Source organism: Physcomitrium patens, chromosome 22 (assembly GCF_059467195.1).
Source record: "Physcomitrium patens ecotype Gransden chromosome 22, ASM5946719v1, whole genome shotgun sequence".
In the NCBI taxonomy this organism is placed as follows: Eukaryota; Viridiplantae; Streptophyta; class Bryopsida; order Funariales; family Funariaceae; genus Physcomitrium; species Physcomitrium patens.
Window position 1 is genome coordinate 3,527,191 of NC_143431.1, and position 11,111 is coordinate 3,538,301.

General features: G+C 32.5%; 1 protein-coding gene across 1 annotated transcript; it reads left to right on the forward strand.

Annotated features, from left to right (window-relative positions):
• The first annotated feature begins 262 nt into the window (after window positions 1-262).
• Window positions 263-3,951, forward strand: LOC112275087 (coronatine-insensitive protein 1). The gene is made up of 5 exons (XM_073530283.2): window positions 263-1,883; window positions 2,021-2,246; window positions 2,376-2,642; window positions 2,806-3,088; window positions 3,206-3,951. Exons 1-5 carry the CDS (start codon window positions 862-864, stop codon window positions 3,487-3,489), a joined length of 2,082 nt encoding a protein of 693 aa, XP_073386384.1. The 5' UTR covers window positions 263-861; the 3' UTR covers window positions 3,490-3,951.
• The last annotated feature ends 7,160 nt before the right edge of the window (window positions 3,952-11,111 follow it).

Here is an 11,111-nt window from a genome sequence, read left to right on the forward strand (position 1 = left end):
CCCTCTTCTGCCATCGTCGGGGACGCCAGGACATGGAGCAGCGTCTTGCCGGGAATGGACGAACGAACGTTATTCTGGACCGACGGACGAATTTAACGACGGGCTGGTTGGAAAGTGGACGGAATCCATCCACGGGCAGTGGTCGCGGCACCGCGTCGTTCCGAAATGGACGAGTTGAGCGGAGTGGGCGGATGAAGTGGATGCGTGGGAGGAGATACCTTTATTTATTTTTTTAATGTTCTTTTTGTTACGTTTTTTTGTTGTTGGTGTACGAGGTTTGTAGGATGCTTCGGGTTCTGGCTGGGGGGTCGCGGACGGCGAGTGACGCGGTGGATCCTCTTGTTGTGCGGAGTGTTGTTGGTGTAGTGGAGTGAGTTGCAGGATTTTAGTGCCAGTGGTAGTGGCGGCACAAGCTTGGTGGATGAGGTGGTGCGCCTTTGAGTGGGGGGGGGAGGGGACCATGGATAGACAGTGGATGGCAGACTCGGTCAGTCGCCGCGATGTTGTCGGATGCATGTTGCAGTTGCGGTTGATTCCCTAGCGTAGCACAGTGTGTGTGCGTGTGTGTGTTTTTTTTTCTTCTTTCGATTGTGTGGATGCTGATGCTGGCTTTGTACAAGCAGCACGGGTGGCGCACTGTTGTGTGATGACTGGTGGAGGCGCTTTTGCGTCGAGGAATGAGCAGGTTGCGAATGAGGACAGTTTCGAAGCCGGGACAGTTTCGAAGCCAGAATAGGTTCCGCCAGTGTTGGCTCATGGAATAGGTCGACGCAGGCGGGAGCTGACGCAGTTCGTTTGCGAGGGGACTCGTGGATTTTGGGCGGGTTTGAAAGGGAAAATTTTCCATGATGGAGAGTTCTCATGTGGTGCAACTGTCTGGTGTCTGTGAAGATCAAATTCTCTGGCACAATGGGTTGGCTGCAACTGCGTGACGGCGTTCAGCGAGGAAACAGCGGTTGGTCTTCGGGCTTAGAAATCGGCTACAGTGGTGTGGGAAATAGTGTCTGCGATGAGAACGTGGAGTTTTTACATCCGGGTGTGATGCTTGAGGCCTCATTCCCATTCGCGGATGGTAGTGTCGCGGCTTGGGGGCGTAGAATTTGCAAGATGGGTAGTTGGAGGGGAGCGAAAGCGACGAGGGTCGACGAGGATCACTTCCCATTGCTTCAATTTCCGGATGAAATTATTGAGAAGGTGATTGGCTTCCTCACAAATCCGGTAGATAGGAACTCCACATCCTTGGTGTGTACGCGCTTGAAGGCTATTGAGGGCGAGTCGCGGGAGACCGTGCTAATCTCCAACTGTTACGCAATCCAGCCGGGTACTCTAAAGTCGCGGTTCCCGAATGCGAAATCCATCACTATCAAAGGCAAGCCTCGCATCGTGGATTTCTCGCTGATTCCTCACGCCGAGGTATGGGGTGCATACGCCACCCCCTGGGTCGACTTGCTGAAGGAACACTACCGGCCTATCAGGCACCTGAAGATGAAGCGCATGACGATTTCAGATTCCGACATCAAACGCTTTGTGAGTGCTTGCGGGTATAGTCTGGAGAGGCTGGAGTTCGAGAAATGTTCTGGGTTTAGTACCACGGGGTTGCAGTACATAGCTGGGGCATGTCGCAACCTGGTTGTCCTGAACCTCTCTGAAGCCGACATTCTTCAGGGTGATGCACCCTACTGGATGACAAGCCTCGTCAACACAGCTAGTTCGCTCCGAGTCCTTGATCTCTACCTTACGGAAGTGGAGGATGTCGAACAGAGTGTGCTTGAGAGGCTAGCTAAGCAGTGTCACACTTTAAGGTTATGCGATGCTCTGAAGATAAATCATGTGTTACCGGTTGTGACGGCCGCTTGCGAAACAGTCCGCCACTTAGGCATAGGGTAAGTTTTGGATTCCTATACTAGCATTTGGTCGAGGTCAGGTTTACTCTTTGCAGGAATTTACGTAGAGTTTTTTGTGCCTGAAAATGCAGCAATCGATTGATGGTATATTCATTGCTGCTGTGCTTCCTTTGCAGGCTGAGTTTTCAGAACGGTGACAGCCCCAATCAGATAGCAGAGGCGCTTGGGAGATGCAAGGAGCTGGAAGGAATCTCAGCGGTGTGGGATCCTGACGAGGTATCGGCGATGATGTTGATGCCCGTTGCTGCTCGGCTTAAGACTTTGGACCTCACCTACGCCCTACTCGAACAGCCTGAGCTCACGGACCTGCTTGGCGCTTGTGTGAATTTGGAGGATCTTCAGGTATTCTCCGAGACTTTGTAAGTTCATTTTTGTGTTAAGGTTATCAACCTTTATGTTGTGCTTTGCACAAGTGATTTCGAACACTTGTTTTTCTAGCAGATACTGACAATTTTCTGTGATTGCGGCCAGTGCACTGATGTCATACGAGATAGGGGACTGCTGGAAGTCGGCACCTGCTGCAAAAAGCTGAGAAGTCTAGTCGTTCAACAAGACGCAGCGGGTTTTGTAACACAGAACGGTTTGACTGCCGTGGCGAAAGGGTGCTTCTTGCTGGAGAAGATCATCATATACGCCGCTGATATGACCAATGAAGCTTTGGAGACTCTTGCAACCAATTGCCCTAATTTATCTGATATCCGCATATGCCTTGTCCAGAAGTACGATGGTTCCCATCCAGTGTGTCTCTAACCCTCTTCCTCCTCTCGCCTTCTGAATCATTCCCTCTGTTTTGCACACCAAACTTTACCTTAGATGTATCTTTTATTCATGTGGATTGTAGCCATGTTTATCAGTTAGTCATGGTTCTCCGCCTACATTGCTTTTCACTGGGGATTTGCAGGTCGTGGAGTTGGAAGGAAACTCCACATTGAATTTGGGAGTCAAGGCACTTCTGATGAAATGTCCAAAAGCTCGGCGGCTGGCGCTCTGTTTCAGCAGATTTGGCTTGACAAATGTAGTGATCACCGACGAGGGCATGAAGCACATTGGCGAATATGGAGGCAACCTTCACATCATCACGCTTACAAATTGTGGCGGCAGCAATGCAGGCCTTGAATACATTGCCAAGGGTTGTAACGAGCTTCGGAAACTCGAGCTTCGTCATTGTCCATTTGGAGATGCAAGTAAGTCGGTCGCAAGTTTGTAAAATTTGAGTGCTCAATGACATGTTTAGTTTGATATATCTGATTCTTTTTGAGTTTCTGTTTGCCAACACGATATTGACTCATACTCAATGTCAGGTATGGAGGCCCTTGCTCGTGGGTGCAAAAGCTTGAAGCAACTGTGGGTTCAGGCCTGCCAAGTTGAGCTCAGGGGTGTGAGGTTGTTGGCTCAACGACCAGGCTTGACTGTGGAGATTGTCGAGGAGAGCAACAATGACGGCGATATCACTCCATGGCAGCTCATTGCCTACGCTTCCGTTGCACCCCCGCGGAAAGACCTTCCGGACAACATCGACTATGTCCACGAAGGATACTGCAAGCCTCTCTACTGCAAGAATTATCTGTGCCCCAGCACCGTTTAGTAGATGGGCTTGCTTTTTAGGAGTACAGGATGACTGAACTGGATAGAGCCATGCGGCAGAACGAGAAATCACACGGTGTTTGTTAGAAACCAGGGTACGAATGGGAGGAATGACGAGGCGGGTGATAAGACATTTGTTTTCTTCTTTTTTCCTTTTAAACAAAAAAATTCCCGACGCCATATATACGGTGATGAAGAATGAGCTTCACTCTTAATCGATGGCCATTTCCTGCTGGCTAGATCCTGAGAAACAGAGTCTAGGAATCTATCAGCTTCCGAGCATCCGTAGTTTCAAACACGAGAGAACTGTGGAGAAGGCGATAGAAGACGTTTCTACTTCTTTCATGGTTGACTTGCCATGTATAGTGATCAATATATTTGGGGTTTCTTCAGTACAACGTGCTCAAACTGACTCCATCTGTAGAATGAAAACAGTTCAATATAATGTAGTGTTGTAATGCAACTCTGATCTACTCAATTCAGAATCGATCCACATGACAGACCAAGTCACTGCACCATCTGTAGAGTGGAAATATGCGACTGCAAGGCTGTCGGCATGTTCCCTTGAGGAACAGTGTCGATAATATCAGATCTATGAAAGTGGTGTATATATTTATTGGCAATTCTTGCAAGGTTCAAATGTCACTTTACAGGTTTTGTTTGGGGGACCGTAGTAGCCACCAAATGTGGTTTGAGGACAACCGTCATGCTGTAAACGGAACAAAGTGTACAACAAAGGTCTGTCCAACCATGTGCAAAGAATAGATACCCAATCCTGCAAGACCAAAGTATTGTACAATGTGTTCATATCTGCGTTGGAAATGCTGTGCAACACTAGATGCCTGCAATAATCGTAACTCCTCAACGTACAATGACAAATCAGTATTCGTGTTTGGTATTGATTATACAATATTACAGAACTATTTTATGTTGCATACATAATAATAGCATTCAAAATATTAAATGTCTACACCACAGACACACATATATCCACACACACACACACACACACATATATATATATATATATATATATATAAGAAAATATTAATTAGTTTTTTTATATGGTTTAAATTTGATTTATGATTTTCAAAACTTTTTACAATTTTTTTTTTAAAATTTCTTTTGAAATTCACTTTTTCTCAAGTTTAGGTCATTTTTTGCAAGTTTTTTGCAAGTTTGATTTTCACTTGAATTTTTCATTGTGTAAAATAAATTTTTTTACTTAAAAGGGGATTTGTTTAAATAAAACTAGTATTTAAAATAAAATATATATTGATATAATAACGTCTGTTTTAATTCATTTATATTTTATTTTGCACAAAATGCAAGCCTACCAGTTTTTAGCTTACCCCCTTTTTAAAAGTAATTTAAAGGAATTTAGCTTTTTTGTGGTTTTTTGATGGTTTTTTTTTTTAATTAAAAATTTGATTATTTTTTAAAATAAAAATTATTTTCATTACCATCATTTTTGGTATTATTACTAAAGTCCAAATTTCTTTTGTATACAATTAATTCTGAAAAGAACATTTGTAATTAGGAAATATATATATATATATATATATATATATATATATATATTATTAGTAAAAAACTTACTCCATTCATTGTTATTTAAAAAACATGATTAATACAAAACTTATTCCATTCATTGTAAAATCCTAAGCCAGTGGCTAAGTATGTAATTCTACTAATATTTTAAGGATTTGAATTAATATTGCATCATCTAGCATTCTCATTTTATTTGGCATTCTCACTACACCATTACTTAATATTTACACCAAATCCACAATTTTATATGACAATTCCACAGTTATTCAGTGAATAATAATCATCAATCCAATATCTTTCAATTACTATAAATCATTGCTAATTAAACAAAAAAATTAAGATATAAATAATATAGACACATTTATTTATGTCTTTATTTTTTCTTTTTTATTTATACCATTGGTGTTTCAATTTCATCTAAATAAAAATAATATTGGTTCTTCTTACATAATTTGTTTGTAAAAGATTTTAAACTTTTATTTAGAAAATAGAAAAGTATTATAATAAGTAAAAGAATTGAATAATAATATTAGAAGAGAAGAAAATATTTCTCTAGAGAAGCTTAATGTTGCCTTCCTATTATTGAATTGCAAACATCAACCTCTTTTGAATGTTTCTTAGGTTGCTAGATGATACATTGATCCATGATTTCATGGCCAGGTGCTTTCCCCCCTACTAGAGATGTCACCAAATTGCCTAGGTAGTAGATGTGTGTTGTCTATGCTAGCATTTGATTTCCTCTCAGTTTGCCATTTAGATTTTTTTTTTTTTTTTTTTTTTTTTTTTGTACAAATTTGCTAGTACGTTTTTTTGTCCATGTGTCAAGTTTAGAGAAGAATTGATGCATCTGGTAGTTGAATATGAATGGCCAACATTAGCACAAATTCCTTGTCTATCACCACAACTTCTAGCTGATGCTTTGTAATGAAAATCTCCTCAATCTTGGTCAAAGCCCAAATATAATTGTTCTCTAGTTCGGCTGTCATGAAGCAAAAATAAGTAGAAAATATCTAGTTTGTTGAAGTTATGCTGACAACATGCAATAGCGGCATTTTAAATTGATTTGTTTTGTAAGCCAAGTTTATGAGGCTTACATGCAAAAATTCTTGTGTTAATACCATTGCTATGGGTGGCACAAAAAAAAGATGCCTGAGTTGTCTTTTGGCATTGTGCTGATAGGCATGTCATACATTCTAGGGGTGTAAGTCATTCACCAATATCTTGAGCAGTGTCCATCTATTGAGCTCTATATTTTGGAGATGAGCTTTCTTGTTTTAGATGTCTTTTGAAACAATCCAAGGGTTGACATCCCATTGTTTCAAGATTGCAAGAATGATTTTATATGCCGCATCTCCATTTGATATTTATGTGAAGGTTTTATAATCATTATAAAAGAATTTATAGGCAATCAAAAATTTGTAGACAAGTCTTCCATACCTTAATAATTGTACTATGCATTTTTTACATGAATTCTCCACTCTACTATATGTACATCATTAGAAATTTGCATCACATCATTATATTTGTCATTAAGATCAATACATTCATTGACAATTGCTGGTGCTGTGATATTTTTGTTGGCCTTGATCAAAAAATATTGTTGAATGGTAATGGACCATAGACAACTAGTACACCTTGTGCTTGTCTTCTTTTTATGTGTTTTTGTCAATGAAGAATGCTTTATTTTTCTAATAATCACTATCATGACTACAAGTAAGCCTAATTCTTTTGAAGTTGTTAATATTGCTCTTCTTTGTACACAAGCTTGACATTGTATATCCCTCTAAAAGAGCAAATATTTGCACTTGGTCTCTGCTTCTTCCAATGATGTATACGCACAATTTCTTGGCAAAGGCAACATGTTACAAGAGAAAAGAAGGGCAAGAGAGAAAGGTGCATCCATCCAAAGGGTTAAATGAAAGAAGGGATGTGTGTATAGTCAACTTTTTTATTAAGTCAAACTTGTAGTCAATGATAGTTGAAAAATGTTGTCTAATTAAAAGAAGGGAGTGGATCTATCAAGAGAGAAGTGTATGCATAGTCAACCTTTTAATTGATAATTATATTTTAAAATATACATATTATTTTTTATTATATTTATTATTTTTAGTATAAATAATCATTAATATAGATATAAAACTTAAATAAATATGAAAAATATCATATTTTTTTATAACATATAATTTAAGAAATTAAAAATATTTAATAATCTTCTAAAAAATAAAGAATACTTGTCAAACATGAATACAAGGCATAAAGAAAAATAAAAAAATATAAACCAAGAAATACTATTACAACTGTACAATTTGAATAGATTACAAAAATTAAATTTTACGCCTATTTTTAAGATTTTTTTTCTAAGGATAGCATTAAATACACAAGATATTTGAGAAAATAACAATTTATGAAGAAAAAAATGTATAAAATATTAAAAGTGTTAGTTATAAAAAAAGCCTAAAAAATAAAAGAAATTAAAATTTTAAAGGTATAAATTTATATTGCAAAATTTTTAAATTTTAATATTAGATAAATGAATCAAAGAATAAATTAAATCAAAGAAATCTATATTTTTATATATTTTAATTAATAAAAAAATAAATTATATATACTTTTAAGGATCTTTTTTGGTATTTAATGGATACACTTTTTTTAAGAAATAAAAAAAATTAATAATTAATTTAAATCAGAAAAATTATTAAAAACCTAAAAAGTGTATCATCTTTGAAATTTAGTCAAAAGACTTATTATAAAGTTACATATGTTAATATATAGCATTTTAAGAAAGAAATTTTTTATGCATACTTTTATACAATAAAATAATATCAAATTAAAAAACATAATAGAACTTTTATATTATTTTGATTTAAAAATATATTATATTAAAATAATATTATTAATATTAATTTTTTATTAGACTATAGATATATATATATATATATATATATATAAGATATATCTATTCAAATTCATCATTCAAAATATGATTCATGTTTTAAAGTAATATATATAATGTATCATTTAATTTTTGTAAACATATGATTAAAAAAAGAACAATCAAAATATGAAAAATAATATATATAAATATATATATATATATATATATATATATTAAAAATATTTAAAAATTATAAAATAAAAAATAAAAAGTATATTTATACATAAAATAATTCATTGTCTATTTGTAATGGAAAAATTAATCTATAGAAGTAATAGATTATAATATAATGCATCATCTTAGATATTGTTATCCACATCCAACAAGAAGATTTTAGAAATATTTTCAGAATATTTTAGAAGGTTCTAGATGGTTCTTAGAATATTTTAGAAGATTCTAAAAAGTTCCAAAAGAATTAAGGAAGTTTTTTGGGAAGCTTTATTGAGTTGCTTCAAGCAACATGAAAACTTCTTAAGAAGCTCCTTAATACCTAGTATATATTGGAGTCAAAATTGAGGGGATCCTCAATCTTAATAATACATCTCTTAGAGCTTATTTCTCTAGATGTTGATCTTGTACTCATCTTGTTTAATCAAGTTCTTATTAGCTTTCTCATTGAACTCTTTTATTCGACTTCTTGTTTGATGTCCTATATAGTGTATCCATAATAAATATTACCACAGTTCTTAAATAAATAAAAAATTAAATAAAAATATAAAAATATAATCAAAAAAACATATCTACTATAAAAAAGAACAAAATAATATATTTTTTTCTCTTATATCATATATTGAAAAAAAGATCAATTTGATAGTTTTAAATTTTTTAACTCAATATAATGATTTTATTTATTACTATGATTATTATTAATAATACTTTAAAATAAATAATAGAAATCAAATTTGCATTATAAATTGAAGCAATATATACAAAAAATATTCATTAGATTAAGTTATGAATTTAAAAATTATATATATATATATATATATATATATATATATATATTTTAATTTGATAAAATTGATTATCATTATTTTTTTAAAATAAGAATGTATAATTCATAAAATAGTCTAATAATTTAAAGCTTAAATTCTTATTAACATATAATTTAGAATTTGAAATTAGAAAATATAATATGTAACTAAAACATATTTTTTAAAATTCGAATATTATAATTTATTTTTTTGTACTTGTCATAAGACTTAAATATTAAGTTATTATAAAAAAAATAATAATGAATACTATTGATATGATTCTAGGCAAAATTCAAAAGATAATGTATTCATATATCATTCAAAAAAGAAGAAGATAAAGACATTAAATATAGACATAAAATAGAAAAGAACTAGAATAACTATGGCTTAATTTGAAGAAACGGAAGAGTCTTGAATCAAGAGTGGTTTAGAAGAATGGCATCAATAAGACCAAAGAATGACTTGCTCTTATTTCTATATATACTAGCTATTAAAAAGACCTTATGAAAGCCTTGTGAAGACTACAAGACTTGTAGCTTTGATATTTTAATTTATAGCCTTAGTATTAAAAAAATTAAATCTACTTTAAAGTAAACCCTAAATCCAAAGTTTGATGAAAAAAATCACAATAACATAATATAAAATACATTTCAATAATTTCTACCTTATCTTATGGTTGTCTATCTATATAAAATAATCTTATTTATATATATTTTTTCTTGCATCTTTTAAATGCATCTATATCAAATGCTCCAAATACTAAAAAAAATTTAAAAAAATCTAAAATTCTCAATCATTACATGCTTTATTAATATATTTATAGTATATTTTTGTATATTTATCTTCTTTGAATATATTTTGCTACTAATAATGACATCTTTGATTTAGTGATGTCTCACATATATTTATTTTTTTAGAATAAAATATATTATTTTTAGCCAAATATATATTATACTTTAATTAACACACTATAATATTATTTGATTTTGCAATAGATTAATCTTGCTCACAAACCTCTTTAACCAAATATCTTTTTTAGTTGCTTTTGATATAACAATGTGCTTAACTTAAGTGGTTGAAAGTACTATAATAGGATGTAAAGCTGATTTTTAACTTAAAATTCTACCAATTAATGTGAAATCATATTCTATAGAAGACTTCTTTTTAATCCAAATCTTTAAATCATTAGCATTAATAAAATTTATAATATATATATATATATATATATATATATATTTTTTTTATAGAATTAAATAGAATATTAATATTTATTATATCTTTTAAGTATTGAAGAATCTACTTCATACCTTTTTAATGTTGTTTCTTTGGATCTACCATGTATTAACTTATATCTTTAACTTGAAACAAAATATTTAGTTTAGTGCAAACTATTGCATATATAAAGCTACTAATAATACTTACAAATGGAATTGCAAATATAAAGTTCTTTTCATGCTCAATTTTAGAATACTATGCTAAAGAAAATCTAAAATAAAAAACTAAAAAAGTACTTTTTTTTTTTTTTTTTTTTTTTTTTTTTCATAACCAAAATACATTAGTATCTTTTCAATGTATTTTTCTTGTGATATTTTCAACTTGCAGATTGTCTCTTCTCTATAGATATTAATGCCTAGTATTTTATTTTGCAGATTCTAAGTCCTTCATATCAAACCCTCTACTTAATTAATTTTTTAAGCTATTAACATTATGTATTCTTTGAATTGCTATCAATATATCATCTATATTAAGTAACAAAATGATATAATTATATGAATTGACTTTCTCAACTTCTTTGAAATATACACAATAAATAAATTCACTCTTGGTATAACTTTAATTGTTCATGAAAGTGCCAAAATGCTTATACTACTATCTAAGACTTTATTTTAGGCCATGTTACAATTTTTTCAATCTACACACTTAATTTTCTTTCATAAGGACTTTAAAATCTTCTACCTAATTCATATATATTTCTTCCTCTAATTTTCAATATAAAAAAAATTGTATTAATATGCAATTGCTCTAATTTTAAGTCATAGTGTATAACAATAGTTAATAAAATTTGAATTTTAATTTTTCTAACTTTAAGATATTCTTCTTTGAACATTTATACCTATTTACAATTAATTTCTTTTTTTCCTACAAGAAATATTATCAAATTTC

Coding starts and splice junctions, on each gene's coding strand:
- LOC112275087 (XM_073530283.2), top strand. CDS start 862: ATGTGGTGCAACTGTCTGGTGTCTGTGAAGATCAAATTCTCTGGCACA. Junction 2,247..2,375: donor TGAATTTGGAGGATCTTCAG/GTATTCTCCGAG, acceptor GATTGCGGCCAG/TGCACTGATGTCATACGAGA. Junction 2,643..2,805: donor AGTACGATGGTTCCCATCCA/GTGTGTCTCTAA, acceptor GGGGATTTGCAG/GTCGTGGAGTTGGAAGGAAA.